General features: G+C 42.4%; 4 protein-coding genes and 1 non-coding gene across 13 annotated transcripts in view; 2 read left to right on the top strand and 3 right to left on the bottom strand.

Moving 5' to 3' along the window:
• The window catches only part of LOC109870596 (DDB1- and CUL4-associated factor 6), a 62,384-nt gene extending 56,072 nt beyond the window's left edge, over window positions 1-6,312 (bottom strand). For 5 of the 6 annotated variants that reach the window (XM_031800598.1, XM_031800606.1, XM_031800610.1 and 2 more), the window contains exon 1: window positions 5,872-6,312. In XM_031800598.1, coding sequence (XP_031656458.1) covers window positions 5,872-5,959 — 88 coding nt within the window. In that variant the 5' untranslated portion in view covers window positions 5,960-6,312. The remainder of the gene's footprint in view (window positions 1-5,871) is intronic. The other variant, XM_031800620.1, reaches the window with a different exon arrangement.
• Window positions 6,313-7,083: 771 nt separating this feature from the next.
• Window positions 7,084-13,226, top strand: LOC109870588 (mitochondrial pyruvate carrier 2). Its single transcript, XM_020461160.2, has 5 exons — window positions 7,084-8,051; window positions 11,417-11,457; window positions 11,572-11,656; window positions 11,768-11,879; window positions 12,136-13,226. Exons 1-5 carry the CDS (start codon window positions 7,958-7,960, stop codon window positions 12,191-12,193), a joined length of 390 nt encoding a protein of 129 aa, XP_020316749.1. The 5' UTR covers window positions 7,084-7,957; the 3' UTR covers window positions 12,194-13,226.
• A 2,937-nt stretch (window positions 13,227-16,163) lies between these two features.
• Window positions 16,164-18,939, bottom strand: LOC109870579 (60S ribosomal protein L24). The gene is made up of 6 exons (XM_020461150.2): window positions 18,836-18,939; window positions 18,634-18,709; window positions 18,208-18,318; window positions 17,546-17,682; window positions 17,121-17,184; window positions 16,164-16,295 (listed from the first exon to the last, which is right to left on the bottom strand). Exons 1-6 carry the CDS (start codon window positions 18,838-18,840, stop codon window positions 16,215-16,217), a joined length of 474 nt encoding a protein of 157 aa, XP_020316739.1. The 5' UTR covers window positions 18,841-18,939; the 3' UTR covers window positions 16,164-16,214.
• Window positions 17,933-18,112, bottom strand: LOC116356890 (small nucleolar RNA SNORA23). The gene has a single exon (XR_004205188.1). It is a non-coding gene; the product is annotated as a small nucleolar RNA SNORA23 (small nucleolar RNA).
• Window positions 18,940-19,037: 98 nt separating the features above from the next.
• LOC109870566 (centrosomal protein of 97 kDa-like) lies at window positions 19,038-27,152 on the top strand. 4 transcript variants are annotated; one of them, XM_020461133.2, is made up of 11 exons: window positions 19,038-19,143; window positions 20,133-20,275; window positions 20,472-20,630; window positions 20,722-20,823; window positions 20,944-21,057; window positions 21,210-21,376; window positions 21,852-22,016; window positions 22,269-22,438; window positions 22,560-23,262; window positions 24,322-24,397; window positions 24,727-27,152. In XM_020461133.2, the coding sequence occupies exons 1-11, from the start codon at window positions 19,086-19,088 to the stop codon at window positions 25,243-25,245; spliced, it is 2,376 nt and encodes a 791-aa protein (XP_020316722.1). In that variant the 5' UTR covers window positions 19,038-19,085; the 3' UTR covers window positions 25,246-27,152. The 4 variants fall into 4 exon arrangements, with proteins under 4 accessions (XP_020316722.1, XP_031656422.1, XP_031656424.1 ...); XM_031800562.1 differs by having other exon boundaries at window positions 22,248-22,438; window positions 24,727-27,146; XM_031800564.1 differs by lacking the exon at window positions 19,038-19,143 and adding an exon at window positions 19,205-19,521 and having other exon boundaries at window positions 22,248-22,438; window positions 24,727-27,146.

Genomic DNA, 27,152 nt, shown 5'->3' with positions numbered 1-27,152 from the left:
ATTACATGGTTGTTTTGTCTATTAAATCGCTTCTAATAGATTTGAAAATGTTGCAATAACCATGAATTTAACAGAATGTTTGTTTATAATGAGGGACTTCCCACGTTTAACCTGGACACAAATAGTAGGAATTTGCGCCGTCTTCAGCCATGACCGCATGAGAGAGAAATTACACACTAAACAAAAAAACAAAAAAATGTTGATGGGTAGTAGCTTTGCTGGCATGCAACACTAAACAATACATGAATTGCACTATAACAGTGACAAACAGTGCCCACAAACTGTTAGGGCCTACATAAAGATGTCCCAACTGCAGAGTCCCGACCGCAGTCCCAACACCTTACCACTGCTACACCTGGCCATCAGCGGAGCCTTGTCTGCCAGCTAAACAGTTCACTTAGCCTCATTTACTGCCTATAAAAAAAATAGCTGATATGGCTGACTTCCTTAAACAAATGTGGTTTCTACTGACAATTGAAATGTACAAATATGGTATAAGGGGACGACAAGCTCATAAAAGGCAATCCATAATTTAGATTAAGACATTCATGAGCAAGCTCGGATGGACGGCGTAAATATAAATATAAATATAAAAATATAATATAAATAAACATGTACAGCGACAGAATTCAGAACATGGACAACTGTAAGAACGACCTCTGTACAACAAATCAAAACCGTAGGATAAATAAAAGGGTCATATAAAATCAGACAATGAAAGCTCTTACAGTATTCGATTATGACATTTCTTTAGGCTACATGTACACCACCAAGTCAGAACAGTAGGCTAAATTATGAGGGTGAGGCACATGGGCTACTAACAGCTTACTACAGAACATACACTTTAGAGGTCGACCAATTAAATCGGAATGGCCGATTAATTAAGGCCGATTTAAAGTTTTCATAACAATCTGAATTTTTGGACACCGATTTATTTATTTTTACACCTTTATTTAATCTTTATTTAACTAGGCAAGTCAGTGAAGAACAAATTCTTATTTTCAATGACGGTCTAGGAATGGTAGGTTAACTGCCTGCTTCAGGGGCAGAATGACAGATTTTCACCTTGTCAGCTCAGGGGATGCAATCTTGCAACCTTACAGTTAACTAGTCCTTGTGCACTCCACAAGGAGACTGCCTGTTACACGAATGCAGTAAGCCAAGGTAAGTTTCTAGCTAGCATTAAACTTATCTTATAAAAACAATCAATCGCTAGTTAACTCCACATGGTTGATGATATTACTGTATTACTCCAGCGTGTCCTGCGTTGCATATAATCTGACTGAGCATACAAGTATCTAAGTATCTGACTGAGCGGTGGTAGGCAGAAGCAGGCGTGTAAACATTAATTCAAACAGTACTTTTGTGCGTTTTGCCAGCAGCTCTTTGTTGTGCGTCAAGCATTGCGCTGTTTATGACTTCAAGCCTATCAACTCCCGAGATGAGGCTGGTGTAATGGCTAGCTAGTTAGCGTGCGCTAATAGCGTTTCAAACGTCACTCGCTCTGAGCCTGTGGTTGTTTCCCTTGCTCTGCATGGCTAACGCTGCTTCGAGGGTGGCTGTTGTCGATGTGTTCCTGGTTCGAGCCCAGGTAGGGGCAAGGAGAGGGACGGAAACTATACTGTTACACTGGCAATACTAAAGTGCCTATATGAACATCCAATAGTCAAAAGGTATATGAAATACAAATGGTATAGAGGGAAATAGTCCTATAATTCCTGTAATAACTACAACCTAAAACTTCTTACCTGGGAATATTGAAGACTCATGTTAAAAGGAACCACCAGCTTTCATATGTTCTCATGTTCTGAACAAGGAACTTAAACGTTAGCTTTCTTACATGGCACTTTCACTTTCTTCTCCAACACTTTGTTTTTGCATTATTTAAACGCTGAAAAATCATAACCGGTCGGCCTCTAATACACTTAGTATTACTTTCTTAGCTACAGTATACACATCTCCCTGGCATATTACCTCATTTATGCAAAACATTTTTGGACTCAGCTTGTTGTGCAGGAAGGTAGAGGAGGCAGTCCTTCGTGGGCAAATTTTGTCATCAAAGTCTGGCATTCTCTGGATTTATGGTACTTTCAAGACAACTGGGAACTCGAAGAAAAAAACAGCGTTGAATCATGAAGCCAGTGATCTTCAGGTCAGAGCTCTAGAAAGAGGTCCGAGTTCCTGACTTCGAATTCCGAGTGTGATTACCATTCAAAACGTATTTTCTCAGTCAGAGCTTTTTTTTCTTCTTTTCCCCGAGTTCCCAGTTGTCTTGAACGCACTGAAGTCTGAGATTTCCTAGTTGTTTTGAACACGACAGAAGTCATGCTGGATTGACAGTATGGCTATTGTTTTTTATTTATTTATTTCACCTTTATTTAACCAGGTAGGCAAGTTGAGAACAAGTTCTCATTTACAATTGCGACCTGGCCAAGATAAAGCAAAGCAGTTCGACACATACAGCGACACAGAGTTACCCATAGAGTAAAACAAACATACAGTCAATAATACAGTATAAACAAGTCTATATACGATGTGAGCAAATGAGGTGAGATAAGGGAGGAAAAGGCAAAAAAAGACCATGGTAGCAAAGTAAATACAATATAGCAAGTAAAACACTGGAATGGTAGATTTGCAGTGGAAGAATGTGCAAAGTAGAAATAAAAATAATGGGGTGCAAAGGAGCAAAATTAATTAATTAATTAAATACAGTAGGGAAAGTTGTTGTTTGGGCTAAATTATAGGTGGGCTATGTACAGGTGCAGTAATCTGTGAGCTGCTCTGACAGTTGGTGCTTAAAGCTAGTGAGGGAGATAAGTGTTTCCAGTTTCAGAGATTTTTGTAGTTCGTTCCAGTCATTGGCAGCAGAGAACTGGAAGGAGAGAAAGATTTGGTTTTGGGGGTGACCAGAGAGATATACCTGCTGGAGCGTGTGCTACAGGTGGGAGATGCTATGGTGACCAGCGAGCTGAGATAAGGGGGGACTTTACCTAGCAGGGTCTTGTAGATGACATGGAGCCAGTGGGTTTGGCGACGAGTATGAAGCGAGGGCCAGCCAACGAGAGCGTACAGGTCGCAATGGTGGGTAGTATATGGGGCTTTGGTGACAAAACGGATTGCACTGTGATAGACTGCATCCAATTGGTTGAGTAGGGTATTGAAGGCTATTTTGTAAATGACATCGCCGATGTCGAGGATTGATCGGATGGTTAGTTTTACAAGGGTATGTTTGGCAGCATGAGTGGATGCTTTGTTGCGAAATAGGAAGCCAATTCTAGATTTAACTTTGGATTGGAGATGTTTGATGTGGGTCTGGAAGGAGAGTTTACAGTCTAACCAGACACCTAGATATTTGTAGTTGTCCACGTATTCTAAGTCAGAGCCGTCCAGAGTAGTGATGTTGGACAGGCGGGCAGGTGCAGGCAGCGATCGGTTGAAGAGCATGCATTTAGTTTTACTTGTATTTAAGAGCAATTGGAGGCCACGGAAGGAGAGTTGTATGGCATTGAAGCTTGCCTGGAGGGTTGTTAACACAATGTCCAAATAAGGGCCAGAAGTATACAGAATGGTATCGTTTGCGTAAAGGTGGATCAGAGACTCACCAGCAGCAAGAACGACATCATTGATGTATACAGAGAAGAGTCGGTCCAAGAATTGAACCCTGTGGCACCCCCATAGAGACTGCCAGAGGTCCGGACAGCAGACCCTCCGATTTGACACACTGAACTCTATCAGAGAAGTAGTTGGTGAACCAGGCGAGGCAATCATTTGAGAAACCAAGGCTGTCGAGTCTGCCGATGAGGATGTGGTGATTGACGGAGTCGAAAGCCTTGGCCAGATCAATGAATACGGCTGCACAGTAATGTTTCTTATCGGTGGCGGTTAAGATATCGTTTAGGACCTTGAGCGTGGCTGAGGGGCAACCATGTTGAATGTGTATCCTTTTAAGCTTAGAAAATAGACCCTTAAACCCAGACTTGGACCACATCCCCACTCCACTGAATATCAGGCGAGTGATTATTAGATATAGCCAATGATTCCTTCCAAAACAGCTCATTGTTGAATTTGCTGTGTAATGTTTATGTCCAATGGCCGATGAGCACCGATACATTGTATCTATAATTTCTCTTGATATGACAAGGATTGAAAAGTATTTGCGAGTAGATTGTCAGCTTGATTCATGATGATGACTGCTGGCTAAGATTTTGAAAGTATGATGTTGACATGATCAGTCCAATCAAAGCAATGGAAGATAACATGATTTATCTGTGGCCAATGACCTTGAGCCTTCTTGGATGGGAACTTCCATTGTAACTCTATGGCAGCACCCAAGGGGCTTGAATTTTCAAGCTCTCCCCTAGATTTTGCGGTGACAGTGTCCCCATGAGTGGCTCCTAAGTCACTGCATCACTCCCGTGATCGGGAGTCCCATAGGGCGGCGCACAATTGGCCCAGCGTTGTCCGGGTTAGGCCGTCAGTGTAAATAAGAATTTGTTCTTAACCGACTTGCCTAGTTAAATAAATAAAGGTTACATTTAAAAAAATAGTGACAGAATACTGAGCTAGGCTGAACACCTGCATTTTGGAACAGCCTTACTCAAGAAAAAAAAAAAGAGAGACCATGTTTGTATAAGGCTTTATTAACTCTATTATTTTTTTATTTTTTTACTACATTGTTTGCAAACTGATATGTGACACGTATTAATACCAATGACCCCACCAAACTTCCCTGCTAAAACATACTGTAGGTCTGTCTACTGCCTTTTCGTTGTCACAGCCTAAATGTCAATCACCAAACGAGGGGACTAAACAAATATGGATTAAATCGACTTCAGTACATGCTGTCAAAAGGCTACATTCTGCAATAGGGAGTAACAGCAAAATAATGTTGTTGACAAAATCTCTCCATTCAACTCTTCTAATCTGGAGGGGTTTTTTCTTTAAAACGCGCATCCAATCACCTTGATTCATTACATAACTAGACCAATCATATGCTTTAATGTGCCGCGGTTCACAATGCTGTTGCAAGACAGGCCAATAATAATAATAATAATAATAAAGGTTCCGCTCGTGATGTTATTAAATTGGAAGTGTCGATGCTCCGATTTCTAAACAATTTGCAGCACAGTTAACGCATTGAATATACTGGATTAATTAGAAAAATAAAACCACTACTTTTCGATGTGTGAGATAAGATGTGTCGAGTGAGCGTGATAAAAGGCTCAAATATGTGTCTCTAGGCTACTGCGTGAGATTTGGCAGCTCTACTAATTTCATTAGCAAGTGGGCAAATTGCAATAATCAAAACTCCGGATGACTAGGCCTGAAACTCGTTCTCTATATTCTGCAGAAACGTCGTCTTAAAATAACCAGCCATTATTCTTGATTTTGTAAGGACAAAGGGTAGACTAGACAGCAGGTGCATATAGACATTTCCTCCGGCTACAACTTGTAACCTATGTGAGGAAAGAATTGGTCAATCAAACATCCAATTCGGATATTTAAATTCACAAATGAAATGTAACCACAGTTATTTTAATAACCTCCACTTTCACCAAAGGGAACTGGCACAAATCAGCAATTGTGCTAGTTAGCTATAGCTACCTAAAAAGGCATTGCTAGCTTGCTGTGGCAAGAGGGGTATTGTTACAGAATAGCAAGCTGCCCACGCGGAAAGGCAAGCGATCATTGCAATTAAACCAATCAACGCCATTGGTGTCTGAAGTGGGGAAACAAGTTCGCTGCATTGTTGTCAGCTTGTATTTCACATGTTAGTAATCTAATCGAAAACATAGCTAACTAACTGGTCGACGTTCACTGTAGCTGTGTGTGTTATTGCAAATTATTTTGGACACAGGCAGGAGCTCTTACCTAAGTAGTTGATCCTGACAGCATTCGGGTCATTATATCCAATGGAACGCTTGTTAACATCCCAAACCAGGTTACCAGAGCAGGACATAATGCTCGAACCTGCTTTTATGTAAAAATACCATTGAAATACAGTTGTAAACACTGTCTTCTAACTATCACCTTCTGATGTTGTTCTCTGCGTGGCCGTTGCGACGTAGCTAGCTAACTAGAAGCCAACGTTAGCATGCGTGCTAAGCTATATACAGCTATGTTTATCGCAGCCTCTCTTCGGTCGCTTTATTCCTCTGATGTTATTTGGGTGGCTCTACTTCTCTCTCTTGTTGTGTCGAACTCCCTGGTTGAAACAACGATGGTGTGCGGGGCGTTCTATGCGTTCTATTTCTATGCTCGATAATATTAATCGAGACCGTCAACATTGCAGCAGTATGACGCAGCCCGCAAGGAGTAGACAAAGTCAGTACAGTATGATTGACAGAAACTGCTCTCCAATTGAAATCGCCGTTCACACTTGTAGGTGATGTCATGGCGACGTTGCCTAGCTAAGCACATGAGCAGAAGTACGTATTTACCACATATAGAACACGGTTTAGTTATAAACAACATATTAAGGAAGTTTCCTTTTAAATTATTCATAAATATTATCCTGCCAACCACTATATGAAGAAGTTTAAGGAAAACATCAACTCAAATTGCTCCTTTTGTAATGACCACCCAGAAACAGTTTTGCATATTTTTTGGCATTGTATGCATGTAAGAAAACTGTGGCAAGACATCAGTAGGTTTATAATTGAACACATTTATGAAGATTTTACACTATTGTGGAGAGATGTACTGTTTGGATTCTTTACATACAATAGAAATAAGCGGAATCATTTTATGTAATTCATTTCATTATTCTTTTGGCCAAATTTCATATACACAAATGTAAATTTACAAACAGAAAAACACATTTTCGTACCCTACAAAAAGAAATTGAACCTTATTTTAAGACAGTTAAATGCTCTACTAACCAAAAATCTGTTAGAATTGTAAGTATATGCATGTCCCTTAAGGTCCTTGTGTAATTGTAATGTGATATTGTACCCCCTAGCTCGATTGTCTATTGTTTGTAATCTATGTATGCTTGTGTTCCCTCATGTGCTTTATGTATTGATTTGTTATTATTTAAAAAAATATAAAAAAGTTATAAACAACATATGGTATAACAGTCGTCTCTCGCCGAACTGCGCATGTACCGGACGTCAATTCAAAGGCACTCATTCGATATAAAATTGTTTCTGACACATTAAAATGTATCAGTTTGTCACTATCACGAGGTTGGAGTAATACCATGTTTAACTACTGAAGAAACCGGCTCGAATCTAGGTTTTGCCCTTTGATTTCGAGAAAATGGAATATGGAATATTTTTCACTTCTCAAACCCCAAACCCCGACCTGGTCTTTCTGGTCTGTTTCACAAGCGTTCCCGGAAGTCTCGCGATGTTGCGCCTCTGGGTTTAGAAACTCCAGTCTCTCTAACAATTAGTTGAAAATCCAGTTGAGGCTATTATATATCATATAGTTATAATTGCGCGATACTGTAGTAAAGTGGCATCATATTAATACAGGATTGTGTAGCCAGATGAACAAATGGTAGAGTCTGGTCGAACGTGCCGCCCGTCTCCATCTGCTGTCGCTAAATGGATGGCACTGGACTCTAGTACACCAATCATGTTCGGAGGATTGGCCCAAACACACCAATAGGAATTAGGAGCGTCTTGTTGTGGTACTGTGCTAGATAGGTTGCGCTGTGAAGAAAAGTCACCACCTTGTAAAAGCTCTCAAATCAAGGCCACCGGGAATGAGCACTGCTAGCTACATGCCAATAGGTTTGCATTAGAAGGTCGAAAGTATTTACAACGCCTTTGACATTTTTCCCGAACCGTTTTATGACTACATTGCTGCAAATATTAGATATAGGGCAATACCAATACTCAAGTGTCAAAGTCGAACTAATTTACCTTCGTAGCTACGTATTTAGCAAGCTAGCTAGCTTGCTAGGTCAGGTGTAGCTAACGTTAGACAGCAACATTAGCCTTTTGCAAACATGGCTGCGATGAGAGTTTCCTATCACAAACTGCTGGATAAGATCGGGCTAATGTTGCCAGCAAAACTGAGACCTCTCTACAATCACCCTGCAGGTAATGTAAATGCTATTAGACTGTGACAGCCAGCGTTAGCCATAGATTATCAGCAACTGGCGTGCGTCTAGACCAAATTGAGGACGGTACACATTGATGACCGCTGTTGTTGCTGAAGTGGCCTTGGTTTAGTTCATGAATGATGTCAAAATCCCTTCCTACATATTTTGATGTGTGCAAGCAATATTTTATCTAATCTCGCTGCTCTGTGTTTTTAACCCAAACAAATGTGTAATGGCGGCGCCTCAATCTGTAAAGAGATGCCACAACATTTTTGCAGATTAGTTATCCCATTGAGTACTGTGCAGTCAATGGTACACAGTAGCTGGCTACATGAGCGTGGTTGCAGGCATAGACCTCATTGGTTGCGTGGAGCTTTGTGTGAGTGATAGGATTGTCTGGAATGCAGTACCAAAGCGAATGGAAGCTAAGTATAGCAATTCGATTTTCAGCATTTGCATGGTTCCTTACAGAATAAGTAGTTGTATGTTTTTAGAAAATCAATGCGGAGAGCGAATTGCTTGTAAGCATTTGCAGTCTTTGAACACTCCTAAACCAGTACATTTAGCTACGGCTGTTAACTAACCTTTGTCCTTAAAAAATATTTTTCCTTTCTATAACCTGCATATATCTTGTGAGAGGACAGACTCAATTCTGCACAGGTGATAGGCTGTGTTATTTGTCAAAGTCCCATACATTTGTCCTTAGGGGTGTTTTGTTAATGATGCCAACAATCACTATTTGCACTATATAATGCAGTGTACTTCAGATAACTGACCAAATAAAGGACATCTTGGTAATTTAGGGATCCAAAGTAAGCAGGTGTGGTTCCTGAGATATTTAAGCAAATAAAATATTCCATCATGCTTAGGGTCATGTATAAAATTGCCCAGTTGCTACCATGGCAAGAAGAACAGATCTCAGTGACTTTGAATGAGGAGTCTCAAAGGAGCATAGGGGGTTTGAAGTGTGTGTGTCAGTCACCAGATCTCAATCCAATTGAACACTTATGGGAGATTCTGGAGCGGTGCCTGAGACAGCACCACCATCAACAAAACACCAAATTATGGAATTTCTTGTGGGGGAATGGTGTTGCATTCCTCCCGATAGAGTTCCAGACACAATCTATGCCAAGGTGCATTGAAGCGGCTCGGGCCCCTATTAAGACACTTAGTTTGTGTTTCCTTTATTTTGGCAGTTACATGTATGTGCCTTTGGCAGAAAAAAATATGTGATTGGCCAAACCTGTTGCATAGCAGCCTATGTAGGCCTACAGGTAATTGCCAAAATAAGGTAAACACTTGGGTAAATAAGGGCTACAAAGTATATTGAAAGCAGGTGCTTCCACACAGGTGTGGTTCCTGAGTTAATTAAGCCATTAATATCCCATCATGCTTAGTGTCTTGTATAATAATGCCCTGATGGCCATTACCTTGGCTCCGTTTAGACAGGCAGCCAGCCCAATTCGGATGTTTTTCACTAATTGGTATTTTGACCCATCAAATCTGCTCTGAAAAGGATCTGATGTAATTGGTCAAAAGAGCAATTAGTGGAACACATTTCAGAAATGGGCTGTCTGTGTAAACGCAGCCAAAGGAGCATAGGGGGTTTAAAGTGTGTCGGTCTGCCTGTCACCAGATCTCAACCCAATTGAACACTTATGAGAGATTCTGGAGCGGTGCATGAGATCTCTTTTTCCACCACAATCAACAAAAAAACAAATGATGACATTTTTTGAATGGCGTCGCATTGCAGGCCTTAATGCTCAAATAGTGTGTGTGTTATGCATTTTGTAATACTGACTGTCCAAATAGCAAGTGACCAAATCAGATTTGTGTGTGTGTGTTCAGACAGCAGTCATTTGCTGACATGGCAACACAAGTTGTCATAATAATGACGGGCTGATTGGTGGTGGTGCTCGTGCTTCCTATCCCTCAGAAGTTATATAGCAAGCTAAGGTGACCACAATGCCTGTCATGTACATTTCCCAGTTACTTTGAATTGTTAAAACCATAGTGTAAAAACACTTTTTATAGCCTCAAATGATAAGATAATCCAACTTTCAAAACAAGAACATTTTAGCTAGCCACAGCAGTCAACTAGCTAGCTAGGTACAAAATGGCAACAATAGACATGGCAGCTCTGTTTCTAGCTCCTAAGGTAGCTGTTTCTTTCTAGCACATTCACTCATTTGTTTGTGAACAATTAACAAGCTATTTAGCTACCACATTCTTGTCAAACTGTCAACAGAACTAGCATGCAACACGATATGCCAAAAGTCTAGAAACCATTGGAATTGACCGTTCAGACAAGTCACATGGACAGGAATCAGGTTTGTATCTGACTTCAAACCGCCTACGTAGGTGGTTTGAAATGTGTGTTGAAGTTTCCGATTCCGTGTGCTTTTCAGCTGTTCAGACTGCAGGAAAAAGGACCGATTTTAGAATTGGATATGCCAAAAAATAGGACTTGAGTCAGTTCAAACTGCTAATTTGAACGTAGCATTAGATTGGGGGCACAAGCTGACACAGCCAACCCTTGTTTTTACATTTCTTGTTGGTCAAAATATGTGGAGAAAAAATAATTAGCCTAATGCTTGAATTGTAACTTAAATTGGTATAAGACAATGATTGCTGGCTAGGAGGACTAATGCCCTGATTTGATTCTTGTTGACTTATCACTGCATGAACTCTTCCTGTAGAGTCAATAATGTTTATCTTTCAATGCAGACTAAAGTTCAGACTAAAGTTGTCATCACTCTATCATTGCTATTGGAGAACAGAACACCGCTACCAGGGAAGAAAGTTTTGACCACATGAGGGGTGGGGCCCAACTCCCTGCAAGATGATTGGTTAAAACAGAGTTCTCTTCCCTCCTCATTGTGCAGCCGGAGCCAAGTGTTTTCTGATGGAGATGGTAGATTAGATTCAGAGCAGACAATGGTGGTGTTAGCATATTGCATGAGGAAGCTTTTTGTCCATGCCAAGGTTCTCCCCAAAGAAGGGCACTGTGCCACTGTGTGGATTGGCTCCACCACTATGTAAAAAAAGCTTCTTTTTTTATTTTACTTTATCATTTAAGGCCATTTTTAGCTCTAGATTACAGATTACAAAAACATCTCTGAGTATCATCTTATTCATGGAGTGTGAGATGTTACTTCGGAGAGGTCATTTAGACATATTTGGTTACCAATGGGATAGATAGCAGAACAATGAAAATAGTTTAGGCCTACACATCCACAAGCATCACTCATATTAAGTGTTTAAGATTTCCCTGCCCTGAACTGAGAATTTGCTGAGAATTGTTTATTTTATCATCTGTTCTGTAATCAATTTTCTCATGGATTGTGTCTTCTCTAATTCCAGGTCCAAAGACTATTTTCTTCTGGGCCCCGATGTTCAAATGGGTAAGGGCTGGATTTGCTAAGCTTGAGCTATTGCCTTATCTAAATGTAAACATGTTTGAAGGTATTGTCTAATGAAACAAATTTCAAGTCCCATGCCTCTCCTCATCTCTATAGGGTCTGGTCGGGGCTGGTCTGGCAGATATGAGTCGACCAGCTGAGAAACTGAGCTTTTCCCAGTCTGCTGTACTGACAGCCACAGGTATAGTGGAGTTCCTATATTATTCAGTGAGTGACAGGTATAGTGTAAATTAATCCTCCAGTCAAATAAACAACTTCACTCATTAACTAATCACTTTTCCCACTTTCTCAGGTCTGACCTGGTCCAGATACTCTTTGGTCATCATTCCAAAGAACTGGAACCTCTTTGCTGTCAATTTATTTGTGGGTAGTGCTGGAATATCCCAGCTCTACAGGATCTTCCAGTAAGTGAACCTCTCTTAGAGTGCAGAAATAGAATGAAGAACTGACCTATAGATTTGGCTTCTCCATAAACAGCCACAATATATTTTTCTGTCCTTTGTCAGTTCTTTAGGAATCAACCAGGAGGCTCATAAGAAACGACTGTTATACTTTGTTTAGCTTTTATTTCCTTGACCATATAAGGGAAAATGTATTTGAATAAATGTACATAAACCTCAAGTTTATTTTCCTCTTCCGTTATCCCCTTTCACACTACAGGTATGAACAAGGGAAGAAGGCACTAGCAAAGGAGGAAGCTGCCCCAGCAGAGTCTTGAATTATGTCACCAGTCCATCTCCATGGACTGTAAGGGAGCTTATCACCGGCACAAACTCAGTCCCTCTAAGCCCCTCCATCCCTTTTCCATCCTCACTCGATTTTACAGTAGAAAAAAAACAATGTTTCCTTGCTGTAGATCATGTAATTTGCCTGGATTTCTTCAGGGTTATAATGGCATATTAACCCTCACCAAACACTCAAATGTTTGTCATCTACGCACAAGCTGTAGTATTTAAGTTTTACTTCATACAACAAATTGCATGACTGTTTTTTAATTTGTTCATGATTAATGTTTAGCATGCACTTTTTGGGAAGTGTTGCATTTTTTCCGTTATTTCTTTTGAGTAGTCGTCATTTCTCATGGAGTGGTTTCCAAACAAGGAAGGTCTTGGATCTGTGTTGATTGTGGTTAAAAAGAATGTCTCCCCAAATTAAAAATGTTTTAAAAAAATGTCACTTTCATCCCATATGCTTATTCAACTATTTTCAGCAATTTTGGTAACTATGTCTATATCAGTAGGATGATTAAACCGTACATGCATACCATGTGACTGTTCCTTCCACGTGTAGTAAATGCTTTAACCAATAAATCAGGTTAAAAAAAAACTATTCATATAGCTTTTAACTGTAGACTTTCAAATGCCAGTAGGAAATCACCTTTTTCCCCCTGATCATTAGGAGGAACCTTTTGGTAATGTGTCCTATGTGTTACAGTCTTGGGGGCTGAATCTAGCGTGGTACTTGGACCCAAGAAGGACAACCTGTATTGGCCCTGTAGTCAAGGTCCTCGTCTCCTATTGATTGGTTCTCAGTAGTTGGGAGACGCATAATCTGTTAGTGTAACTAGATGAGAATTTAAAAAGTCATTTTGTTCATCGATCTCTGAAATTTTATAGCAATAACTGGCTAAATACATTGGTCCACAATGCACTGAAACATGAACAGGCACTTATGTATGTTGAGGTTATATCTTTAGTGCCTATGATATATATGCCCTTATTTGTTCTGTTGAATTAAAAAATCTTGGCATATTCTGAAGCAGTTTCATTCCTGAGCAGAAAGTGTATGATAGATTGTTTGGACAGGGAGAGTGAGTATGTGTTTGGACCTGAATTGAGGCATATGTGACTTGGCACAAGGGTGGAAACCAACTGAGACATTCATGCCTCTACATCATTTGCAGTGGGGGTTTTTCACATTATACTGTGAAAAACAGTTTCACATGCTAAAGATTGGATCAAAAGTAAGTTACCAATTTATTGGTCCCCCTTTTTGTATACGCAACACCTTTTCAACATGTCACTAAGGCTGCGTTTACACAGGCAGCCCAATTCTGATATTTCTTTCCACTAAATTGGTCTTCTGACCGATCTTTCTCAGTGCTGATCTGATTTATAAAAAGTTAAGAATTGGTCTGCTTGTGTAAATGCAGCCTGTGCTTTGCGGTAACCTAGACAACTAAAGTGCCAGTAGAAGCAGTGTTAAGGAAAAACTCCACAGAAGGAGGAACCAAAGAGACCCATACTCTCCTGGCTGTACTAGGTGGAAGTTGAGTCTCAACACCAACTTAGTCACAGTTGACACTAGACCCACTCCAATTTGCATAGCGCCCCAACAGATCCATAGACGACGCAATCTCAATTGCACTCCACACTGCCCTCACCCACCTAGATAAGAGGAATACCTATGTGAAAATGCTGTTCATTGACTACAGCTCAGCGTTCAACACCATTGTCCCCTCCAAGCTCATCACCATGCTTAGGACCCTGGGACTGAACACCTCCCTCTACAACTGGATCCTGGACTTCCTGATGGGCCGACCCCAGGTGGTGATGGTAGGCAACATCTCCGCCACGCTGACCCTCAACACGATGCTACATGAAAATCGACGGGGCTTCAGTGGAGCGGGTCGAGAGCTTCAAGTTCCTTGGTGTCCAAATCACTAAGAACTTAAAATGGTCCACACACACATGCAGGGTCGTGAAGACAGCACCTCTTCCCCATCTGGAGGTTGAAAAGGTTTGGCATGAGCCATCAAAGTTATTCAGCTGTACCATTGAGAGCATCTTGACTGGCTGTATCACTACTTGGTATGGCAATAGCACCGCCCTCGATTGCATGGCGCTACGTAGGGTGGTGTGGAGAGCCCAGTATATAACTGGGGCCGAGCTCGGTGCCATCCAGGACCTCTTTTTCAGGCGGTGTGAAAGAAAAGCCCGGATATGTTCTCTGCTTCCTCCCAGCAAGCATTACTGGTGCATCAAGTCTGACACCAACAGGCTCCTGAACAGCTTCTATCCCCATGCCATTAGACTGCTAAATACCTAACTAAAACGCTAACAAAATGGCTACATGGACTGAGTTGACCTTTGTATTGTATTCTTATATTTGATTCTTTACACACACTAATACTTCTATGCACATACATTTATACTGACTCTACACACACCTACATGCTGCTGCCTAGTCACCTTCCCCTATACATACAGTATTCACAGCCCTAGAATGTTCCTAGTTTGTTTTACAGGCTGAATTTAAAATGGATTAAATAGAGATGTGTCACTGGCCTACACACAATACCCCATAATGTCAAAGTGGATTATTATTTTATTATTATTATTTTTTTTACAAATTAATAAAAATGAAAAGCTGAAATGTCTTGAGTCAATAACTATTCAATCCATTTAATGGCAAGCCTATATGTTCAGGAGTAAAAAAATTAAAACACTTAAGTCACATGTTGCATGGACTCGGTGTTGAATAAGTGTTAAACATTATTTTTGAACAACTACCCCAAAATGAACTGTAAGGTCTTCAGTTGAGCAGTGCATGTCAAACGGATTTAACCACAAAGACCAGGGAGGTTATCCAATGTCTCATGAAGAAGTGCACCCATTGGTAGATAGGTAAAAAATACTGACACTGAATATCCATTTGAGCATGGTGAAGTTAATTACACTTTGGAAGGTGTATTAATACACCCAGTCACTACAAAGATACAGGCGTCCTTCCGAACTCCGTTGGAGAAAGAAACCGCTCATGGATTTCACCATAAGGCCAATGGCGAATTTAAAACCGTTAAGAGTTGATTGGCTGTGATAGGAGAAAACTGATAGTGGCGCAACATTGTAGTTCATCCACAATACTAACCTAATTGACAGGGTGAAAAGGAAACGTGAACAGAAATTTAAAAAATATTCCAAAACATGCATCCTGTTATAGGTATACTTATAAATTAAGGACTGGAGAGTTAAGATGAAAAAGATAACTGAATGGAGCTAAGCACAGGCAAAATCCTAGATGAGAACCTGGTTGTCTTCCATCCACCAGACACTGGGAGAAGAATTCACCTTTCAGTATGACAACCTAAAACACAAGGCCAAATCTACACAGGTGTTGCTTACCAAGAACACAGTGAATGTTCGAGTGGCCGAGTTACAGTTCTGACTTAAATCTACGACAAGACCGTTAAATGGCTGTCTAGCAACAATCAACCACCCATTTTACTGCGCTTGAAGAGCTTAAAGACTTATGAAAACATGTTTTCACTTTGTCATTATGGGGCAGTGTGTAGATGGGTGAGACTTTTACATTAATTTTGAATTTAGGATGTAACAAAATGTGGAATAAGACAAGCGGTATAAATACTTTCTGAAGGCACTCGTCGATCCAGTATCCCTGTACATTATAAATCGTACTCGAACCGACCATGTACTTAGTATGCTTACTTTGTGTTCCTATTTTTATAGCTGGTGTGTTTTTGTTCTACCTTATTTTTAGTATTACATTTGTTATTGATGACTGCATTGTTGGGTTTAGAGCTCGCAATTAAGGCTTTTCACTGTACTTGTGCATGTGACATTGAAACACTAGTAAGGAAAGACAGTTCAGGGTGTATGACAACAACTGTCAATTACACAAATATAGAAAAGAAAAGCACCGACAAACATGAGATCACACAGCCCAAACATCTTTGTTTACCAATAAAGTTTATTTCACAACCAACAAAGCAAAAAGGTTTAGCGTTTTCCTCCAACGCGAGGTGCATTGACCTTCATTTGCTTTGCCACCTTGGGTTTGGGTGCTGCCTTGGCAGGGGCCTACAGAGGGGGACAAAGTACTCAGATTAGACAAAGTCCTAACCACCTTTGGAATCCAATTCAGTACCTGACCACAGTGCTAGGGTTATGCAGTTCATCACAGCTCTTGATAAACCACTTGGTACCATTAGAATTCCAAGCATAAATTAAAACCATAGGTGCCAACCCCTCCCCTAACCTGGACGACACTGGACCAATTGTGCACCACCCTATGGGACTCCTGATCACAGCAACTTGTGATACAGCCCGGGATCGAACCAGGGTCGTAGTGATGCCTCTAGCACAGATGCAGTGCCTTAGACCGCTGCGCCACTCGGGAGCAGAGCGCGATGCAAGAGGATGCAACAGTGCCTAAAGAGCCATTTCCCTTCCCTCTTCTGCAACATGACAACTGCTGAGGAGAACGTGCAGCATCGTTTGGTTGCGGAAGTCGACCCAATACTGCCAATTTTTTTTGCTTTGTAAGGCTGAGTGTACCTTTAAAGGGGCAACGAGCAGGAGAAACACTTACACCCTGCACATTTCAGTAAAAAGCTGAGGGATGGGCTGAAAAAAAACAACTCAAATTCATAGACAGACCTATGGATGCAAGGACTGACCATCCATGATATCACAATTATAGTTTTACCCATGTTGAGGCTGTAGTGTTTTATATACACTTTAGGTACGACAGTTAAACTATCTGAATCTGAATTTCACAGACAAATGAAAATAGAGAGAAACCTTGCTGTGTTTTATAAATGCAGGTCATAAAGGTTTCTTACAGGCTTCTGAACAATCAGATTCACACCGTCATAGAAACACATATCTATATTGCTATCTTACCTTAGCACCAGCGGCAGAGGGCTTCTTGGTTGTCTGCTTTGCCTTCTTGGCCTCCTTGGCAGCTCTGGAGACCAGAATGATTTAAAAAATTAGGCCCATTCCACACAAGCAAAACAAGACACGAGTCCAGACTGCAGAAATAACAAGTGATGAGAGAATAAAAACCTGACTGACAATGAACCATTCCACCTTACACTTAAAACAGTATCACAGCAAGGTGACCGTGTCACAGTGTGAACAGCAGCTACATGTGCTTCACATGTCAAACTTGACAGAAACTTACTTTTTGAACACCACACATTAAGTGCCCCACCGCAGTAGACAGTTTATTTATTTGGCACCAACATGCCAGCCACTGCCATTTTACATCTAAAGAAACATTTCTGGTGAAGCGTGGTTTTGGTGGGGTTGAGTCGGGTCCTCACCTGATGGCCTGCTCACGCTGGGCCTTGCGGACCTCAGGCTTCTGGTTCCTCTTGGCCATGATCTCAGCCAGGGAGGCGCCGGTGATGGCCCTCTGGAACTTCACAGCACGACGTGTGCGCTTCTTTGTTACCTCTTCCTGTTAGCACAGGAAATAGACAACATGCAGTCGGGAACACATTCTGGATCAGATATGGGCAGTTTGGTAGTGTTGATGAGTATCAATAGGCACAACACAGGAGAATACAGACATTTAAGTGTCACTCATGTGGCTGAACTAGACCTATATGAATACTCATTGACAGTACCGTTCTTGCTAAATGAACAGTAACAAATCACAGATGTATTCACATAACTGCAAACCCATAACATCTTTCTCACATATAAAGGTTTGTAGGAGAGTATGGAGGCTGACCAGTGTTAAGGAGTCAAAGACTTCACAGAGCCAGTACTATGATCTCCAGTGGCTCTATGGCCACAGGTGTGTGGAGTGAGCACTGCCGACAAGCTGTAAGACACAGCCTGGCGACGGTACATAACGCAGATGGCAACCACGCACACATCACACCCGCAGCCAAAAACAAAAAGGCACACTATGTCTGAACTAAGATTGTATAATCTGCATTGGGGGAAAATGATAGACAATAACTAGATCGGTACTTACAGATTGGCCCTTCTTGTGTTTGCGCCTGTACAGCACAGTCCAGTTGATCTGTCTGGGGTTCCTCTTAGCCAGGAAGGCAGACTCACACTTAGCATTCAGGAACTGGAAAACCTGGTAAAGACAGAGGGGATGTTAAACTACACATTAGTGAGATGTAGCATATTTGGCAAAGTTGATAAGTAACTTACATGTCTAGCTAGTTGTAATGTTATACCTGACGTGGATAAAGAACTTGGATTCTAACGTTAGATAGCTGGAGATCTAGCATAGTCGGTGTCCACGGGACAGACCAAGAACAAACCCGACATGAACAGTTCTACTGTTAGAATTAACACAATGTCGGCCACGGCTTATTGCGGTCAACCGTGAGAAACCAAACATTACTAAACGGCATTAGAGGAAGGAAGAGCAGCCATATCGCCGTACCTTTCCGTCTATCCTGGCGTATCGGACGCCATGGCCGGGGTATATTTTATACCCGCTGAAACTGCACAGCTCGACCCTGTAGCGGATTAAGATAAATCATGAATGGATGATCAACGTGTACTTGTGTAAAATATGTCATTTTTATTGGTAAAAGTGTTAATTTAAACATTTGATGGCAATAGATATTATTCCGTAAACTCACTTCATGATGGCTGAGGAGGACACAAAACCGGAAAGAAAGATGGCGGAAACGGAAACGAAGTTATAGGTGAGATTTCATAATTATTTATTTAAAAAATCTACGGATTTTTATCTACACCTCATGTATTTTTTTTCATTACATCCAGTCAGGATCAGTATTTTGATTTTCAAAAATGAATTTTGTTTATAAAAAAAGTATTTGACCAATCAGCAACTAGATCGGTTGCTTGGTGTTGACACAAGCGGGAAGTATGGCGATGATAGAAAGGCAAGCCAAAGGACCCGATCAACAAATTGAACAAAATGAAGGTATTTTTCTTTTTTTATAGATATGTTTGATCAGTGTACACGTTTCAAAGTACCATCATGCTTTTTTCCGTTTCATATTGGGATTTCTATCAAGTGTAAATCTATAGAGATCTCTTTCCCACCTGATTATCAACAGCGCCCTGCACTGCAGTAAAGCTTATTGTAGTTTTTTTTAAACCAAGCATAGTGGTCCTTTAATGACAAACGGACATTTTTGAACTACATATTCCAATCAATTCTAAGCGTTCTTTCTGTTTTCGATGGAGGTCTCTAACCAGACAGTTGTGCTTTGGCAAGCACGCTAGCGTAGCGAGTTTGGTGCAGCCTCGTATATTCTGCGCGAAATGGGAGTATCAGATTTGACTTTTGACACAACTGGTGAGTGCATGACAGCTCCCTTTGTGTGACGTTTGACTTTGTAGGGCAACGATTTAGTGAACATACGTATGTTTCGATGATTGGTTCTGTCCTACGTTAGCTAGCTCGAACTACTGACTGTAGCTAGCTTACCCATCCTTTCATTATCTAAAAGTCCAGAGTCATGCGTTCAGGACTGGAGTGTTTTCAGTAGAGCTATGCTTCATTACATATGTGAAATTGTTTTCACTGTCTGACCAATAATCCCAATACCATAATGGATTTTCACACCCAGAATGTCTTTATCTACTGCTATATCAGCTACTCAATCAACAGAGTGAAATAGTCTGCCCAGTATGAATAAACTGTATGATAGTGATCAACAGCAGTTCTCCAAGATGGCTTCCATGTTTCAGTTGGATCCTTTTCTGTATCTTGCTTGAGGCTGTGTCTACAGTATGTACATAGTAGATTTATAAGCTTGCCTCCCTAGTTGCTGTTGTCCTCCGCTGTATGGCTTATACTGTTTCTATGTATCGTTCGTGTTCATGGTGATACTACCAACATGTGCATAATAGATTATACATCCGCCCACGCCCATGTTTTTATGTTTCTCTCTGTTTCCCCTTTAGGTCCAGTGGTGGACCTGTCAGCGCAGGGTCTGCAGAAACTGGAGCCCAGTTTCACCTGCTCTGATGAAACACACACACTCATTCTGGACAGGAACCACATCATGAAACTGGACCATCTGGAGAGGAGCCGAGGCCTCCAACAGGTAGACCTTTCTATCCAAGCACATTTGATGGAATCTGGTCAACTTAATTGTTGAACATTGTTGAATTCCTCAGATTATTTGTAAATGGGCATTTACAAATTGTTGCAAACTTGTAATTCACCAAATTGGGTTGTATTAGTTCCCTCTATATTGTCTTGCTGTCTTATTCTGCCTCTCTCTGTTCTGTGCTGGTCAGCTGTCAGTTGCTGGTAACCGCCTGGTGCGGATGATGGGTGTGTGTCGTCTAACCGAGCTGAGAGTTCTGAACCTGCCCAATAACAGTATTGGCTATATTGAAGGGCTGAGAGACCTGCCACACCTGGAGTGGCTCAACCTGTCAGGAAACAACATCAAGGTGAGGGGAAGAAAGTGGACAATGTACTACCTCCATAATGTGTTCATTTTGTCTCCTGATCAAGGAATTTGGATATCCACTTTTCACTCAGGTCATTGAGCAGCTCAACGGCTGTGTGGCTCTCCAACACTTGGACGTGTCTGACAACAACATCTCCAACATTGGTGATCTTACCAAGCTGTTAGCCTTAAAGGTGAGAACAGATCTTGCCTCATGACTTTTCAGAGTTATGGGGATGCAGATAGAATTCTGGAGCATTAAGCAGGACAGTTTTTCTGTGGTGTTGATTGACAGGCTGCTATTTCTCTTGCAGACCCTTCTCCTTCATGGTAACAGCATTACGACGCTACGGACTGTCCCCACTCATTTGCCCGCCCATCTGTCCATCCTCTCCCTGGCAGAGAATGAGATCAGAGACCTCAACGAGGTAAAGACCCTTGTCCCTTTGCACTCTACTTTCTCTCTTTGCTCTTGTTTTGTCTTTTCACTCTCACCTGCTCTGCTTTTAACAACAATCTCTTTCCTACTTCTCTCTCACTTGCCTGTCTCTATTTCTTTCTCTCTCTCTGCCTCCCACAGGTCTCCTACCTGGCACCCCTCCATGACCTGGAACAGCTCTCCATTATGAGTAACCCCTGCATCATGGCAACCCCCTCGTTGCCTGGATACGACAACCGGCCGTACATCATGAGCTGGTGCCTGAACCTGAAGATCCTGGACGGATACTTGGTGTCACAGAAAGAAGGGTGAGACCAGGTCCAGAACTCCAGTGAAGTTAAAAAATGCTAACTATGCAGGGGAAGGAGGGTAGCATTGATTGACATTAAGGTTTACCCTATTGCCTGGTGCAAGTGATCTGAGCAGTCGTGATCTGGCTCATGTTGAGCCAGCTCTGAGGTTGCCGCATTGGGCGGGTGATTATATTTTACTGGTAACAAACAAAATGCAAGTAGTCTGACCTTTTTGGTTCCTCCCTTGTGTAGGTGAAAATAGCTTGTTACATTTTCAGGCAAGTGATCATAATCTTCAGGCAACCAAAATCTACTCCTGACTTGCCCAAAGGGCAAGTGCCTTTCAGACCATAATGTCAATCCCTGGGTAGAGAAATGGGCTGGTGACTGCAAGGTTGCTGTGTCGTACTATGTAGTTATAACATCAAAGTGTTGAGTAATGATCACGATCATTGCTAGTCAACAATGTCTCTATTGTTTGCGATCTCAGGTTGAAGGCGGAGTGGCTGTACAGCCAGGGCAAAGGTCGCCTGTACCGGCCAGGTCAGCACGTGCAACTGGTCCAGTACCTTGCCACCGTGTGCCCTTTGACCTCCACGTCAACCCTGGAGACGGCCGAGGATGCCAAGCTGGAGAAGATCCTCAGCAAGCAGAGGTAGGACAATACATCCACAACTGGGCTGTGAGGCCAACAGCTGTTCGATGAGGTCAACTATCACACTGGCAGTGGATATGTTCTCCTCCTTGTGATCACTTGGAAACTGGATCAATATGCCTCTGTGTCTTTTCTGCTTAGTTTTGGTCATTTAACTTTTTTTTTAAAGGAGGTACCGCAATGTATCTTTTAAGGGATACTCTCTCCTTTCAATCCCATTACTTTAACCAGGGGTCCTGTGTATATCTCCAGGTTCCACCAGAGGCAGCTCCAGCAGCAGACCCAAGGGGGTTCCCCCAGCCCTCCCCGCCCCACCCAGCTGGATGTGGAGACTCACAGCCCCTGTCATGTGCCTCCACTGGGGGGAGCCAGAGAGGCAGACAGAGCCACGCCTGTGACTGCCCCACCAGCCAGACAGGCAGGTAGCAGATGATGAACTCTACCTGTTTTGTATTTTTTTGTTTCTGTAAATTCTATAACTCTCGGTGTGTAAATCTCAAATTTTCCTCTCTCGTGTGTGTGTGTGTGTGTGCGTGTGTCCAGAGCCAGCGATCCTGCAGATAAACACCTGGCTGGGCTGCGAAGCCTCCCAGGCGGGCGCACCTCCTCTCCGTGGCCCCAGGGGTATGGAGGACAGCCTCTACCTGGAGGACGTTCAGAGCCAGACGGACGAAGATAAACTCACCGGTAGTCTGCTCTCCTCTGAGTCCACCTTTCTACCTGTCACCTCTGACCCCGCCCACTCTGACAGCGAGGACGAAACTGAGACATTTGAGCCTGACTCGCTGGCGCCTGAACACCCCATCCGTCCCAAAAAGACCTCTCCTGAAAAGACCCAACACGCACCCTTGGAAAGGGAGATGGAGAGCGAGGTGGAAAATAGAGTGAAGGAGGTAAAGGGAGAAAGGGTGTCGGCTGACAGCCACCTCACCTGTACCTTAACCATCAGTCCACCTGTGACGGCAGGTGACCAATCACAGACCAATGACAGCGATCCGCTCCAGGGAGCATACTCAAACTGTGTTGCTGCAGAGGTGAGGGTGGGACCTAAGCAGGAAGAGGAAGCGGTGGTGAGATGTGACAGGCTGGGCCGCTGTGAGGCGGACAAGGCAGCCGTCAGGATCCAGGCATGGTGGAGGGGAATGTGGGCTCGGCGTAGCCACCCTCTGGCCAAAGAGGTCCGGTGTGAGATCCGCCTGCGCAGGATGCAGGAGCACATAATCTTCCTGTCTGGAGAGTTGGAGAGGTACGGAAGAGGAACCAATCAATCCAAGGGCTGCTTTCTGATTCTCTGCCCTTCTCCAGAAGTGTGCACTTGTTCACTCCCCCTCATGCATTTTAAAGCATTGGATTGGTTGCTTTATGGCTGGAGGGAGTTTCCACAATATTCCTCACACCAGTCCTTTCCTTTTAAATACATGAGGGGGAGTGTACGAGTGCACACTTCTCTTAGAAGGGTAGAGAATTTGAATGTAGACACGGACCACCACGTCAGGCTAGAGAAATAGGTTTCTAGCAGTGGAGGCTGCTGAGGAGAGGACGGCTCATAATAATGGCTGGAATGTAGCAAATGGAATGGCATCAAACACCTGGAAACCATGTATTTGATACTATTCCACTAATTCCTCTCCAGCCATTACCACAAGCTGGTCCTCCCCAACCTCCTGACATTTCTAGAGAAACTGGCAAGATAATATCCATACAAAACCATTGTCGCTAGAAAGAGCAGACATTTAGCCTTTTGTAAGCAGTGCACAAAGTGCCATGTCTTTAGCCACGCTTAAAGGCAACATGTAAAGTGTTGGTTTCATGAGCTGAAATAAAAGATCCCAGACATTTTTCATAAGCACAAAAAGCTTATTTCTCTCAAATGTTGTGCACAAGTTTGTTTACTTCCCTGTTAGTGAGCATTTCTCCTTTGCAAAGATAATCCATCCACCTGATAGGTGTGGCATATCAAGAAGCTGATTAAACAGAATTATTATTACACAGGTCCCTCTTATGCTGGGGACAATAAAAGGCCCCTCTAAAATGTGCAGTGTTGTCACACAACACAATGCCACAGATGTTTTAAGGGAGCGTGCAATTGCATCAGAATATAGCTATAGCTATTAAAACATTGGATGCCTTGGGGGGATATGCTGTCCCTGGAACGGGTAACTTCACAGTCTTTCAACACTTCTAATGGCACAGCCAGATAGTTCTGAAGGGTGAAGGTATCTAGCCTTTTATGTTGAATATCATGTATATCAGGAAAATGCATATGTTAAGTACTTCCAACTAATACCTTGTCGTTTGTGTACAGGGTGCGCCAGCACCACGAAGAGGAGCGGTTACATAGACTGGTACAGGAGGAGGCTGTGAACTTTCTATGGAGTCAGGTCAGTAATACACTAATCTCTCGTGGACTGATTACGTAAACATAAATGGTACTGTAGAGGTGTCACGATACAACGGGATGCGTGAGATCACGAGCAGCATTAGTTAGGGTGCTTTGGACCAATCAACTTGCAAAGAAAGGGGGTGGAGCTCTTCATCTCATCTCTTAACACGTATGGCTTGAACCAGAACTAAATCAAGCATCTGACCAATTACGCAAGTATTTAGTTCTGGGTTAACTGAGATTAGTGATAAACAAGGTCATGGATCAATCAGATTCAGATTCACGCTCACACACCCTTTCTCACTCCTTCTCCCCATCTCGCTGCAGCTTCAGTCCATGCAGCAGTGGCAGCATACTGTGGAGGGGCAGCTGGCCAGTGTGGCTCAGGCTGGGTCATCTCCTGCTCCAGCCCTGACCCCCGGGCTCCCTCCAGCTCTTCGGCTCCCCCTGCCTGTGGCCTTCAGCACTGCAGACCCGGCTTGCACAGACCTCTCCTTCCCGGACTCAGGCTTCCAGTTTACAGGTGAACAGCAGGCGGGGCAGGAAGACACCTTACTGAGCTGTGGGACGGGTGACTCTCTGGAGACTGTGCGGGCGCTGGCCTTGGGGGGGTCCATGGCTCCTGGCGTTGGGGGGGACAGTCAGGACTGCAGTCTGCTGGAGCAGTACCTGTCCTCTGTGCAACAGAGAGAGGCGGAGGAGGGGGGTGCCAGCGACAGAACAGGCACACCACAGCCCCCCTCACCCCTCTCACTGGCCGAAATGGAACAGCCTGACTCCAACACTCAGAACACCACCCAGAGTGAAGACACAGAGCAGCAACACACACTGGGAGGTCCAATCTGATGTGCCTGTCCCTCTCCTGGATTTTCTCCTGGTCTTCTGGGATTAGCTAAGAGACTGCCCATAAACTCAGTCCACCTGTGCTGATGAATGTTATTGATGGCTCTAACAGCGCCTCTGAGAATTTACTGACTCACATCCATATAAGGAGTGGTATATGGACTCAAGGATGTGGATATGTTTGTATAGCCCAGATGATTTTTCTCCCTTTAATTCTCTTGGACAATGCTACATTATTCATTGTCATGATCTGTCAGTCAGTTTGGCTAATGCTTCCTTCACTTACGTTGGGGAGACGCGGTAACGGTAGTTCCAACTCCCGGCAGCCCTGGTTTTTCCCCACGCGGCCAACACGCAATCTTATATTGCTGCGATTTAATGGTCATCCGCGGCGTGTCCCGATGTTAAGGGGTTGCACAGCGGAAGACCAGATTCTCCAAGAGTATCAGATAGAACTACAATTCACATATATAAGTGCCGCTACTTGGTCGTCCCAAATCTCCTCAATGTCAATCTACCTTTAAGTAGAAACCGATTGGCTACAGTTCAGGCTAGACAGCTCGGCTCTAAATGTAATTCCAATTTCTTCTGTATTTAAATGCCTCAATCTATCCTTGTATTCCTGCAGGTGAGTGAGAGGACCAGGTCTGGACTAGATGATTTGGCGTGAATGTAAATATCACAGCGTGCTGAGAAGGTAGTTTAGTTGCTGAGAATGGTTAAATGCAAATTGTAAAAAAAGATTTGTAAAAATCTGGTGCTCTATGTTTACACAATAAAATGTTTTCTTTAACATTGGTTTGTTAAATTGAGTATGGCTTTTCCCTAAACTCACTGAAACTACAGTTCCTTCAGAAAGTATTCCTCTCCCTTGACTTATTTCACATTTTGTTACAGCCTGAATTCAAAATGGATTCAATATATATTTTTCTCACAAATCTACACACAATACCGCATAATGACAAAGTGAAAACATGTTTTTAGATTTTTTTTTAGCAAATGTTTTGAAAATGAAATACAGAAATATCTCATAAGTTTTCACACCACTGAGTCAATACATGTTAGAATCACCTTTGGCAGCGATTTATAGCTGTAAGTCTTTCTGGATAAGTCTGTAAGAGTTTTGCACACCTGGATTGTACAGTATTTGTCCATTCTTCTTTTTAAACCTCTTCAAGCTCTGTCAAGTTGGCTATTGATCATTGCTAGACAGCCATTTTTAAGTCTGGCCATAGATTTTCAAACCGTTTAAGTCAACTTTTACTAGGCCACTCAGGAACATTCAATGTTGTCTTGGTTAGCAATATTTGGCCTTGTGCTTTAGGTTATTGTCCTGCTGAAAGGTGAATTAATCTCCCAGTGTCTGTTGGAAAGCTGACTGAACCAGGTTTTCCTCTAGATTTTGCTTGTGCTAGGTTCTATTTCATTTATTTTTATCCTAAAAACCTCTGTAGTCCTTGCCTATGACAAGCATACCCATAACATGATGCATCCACCACCATGCTTGAAAATATGAAGAGCAGTACTCAGTGACGTGTTGGATTTGCCCCAAACATAATGCTTTGTATTCAGGACATAAAGTAAATTGATTTGCCACATTTTTTTGCAGTATTACTCTAGTGCCTTGTTGCAAACAAGATGCATATTTTGGAGTATTTTTATTCTTTACAAGCTTTCTTCTTTTCACTCTGTCATTTAGGTTAGTATTGTGGAGTAACTACAATGTTGTTGATCCCTCCTAAGGTTTCTCCTGTCATATTCCTTACACTTTGTAACTGTTTTAAAGTCACTATTGTGCTTCTACACCTGCATTGCTTGCTGTTTGGGGTTTTAGGCTGGGTTTCTGTACAGCACTTTGAGATATCAGCTGATGTACGAAGGGCTATATAAATAAATTTGATTTGATTTGA

The sequence above is a fragment of the Oncorhynchus kisutch genome, linkage group LG2, assembly GCF_002021735.2.
Source record: "Oncorhynchus kisutch isolate 150728-3 linkage group LG2, Okis_V2, whole genome shotgun sequence".
In the NCBI taxonomy this organism is placed as follows: Eukaryota; Metazoa; Chordata; class Actinopteri; order Salmoniformes; family Salmonidae; genus Oncorhynchus; species Oncorhynchus kisutch.
The sequence above is the reverse complement of the archived record's forward strand: the minus strand, read 5'-3'. Positions and strand labels throughout refer to the sequence as shown.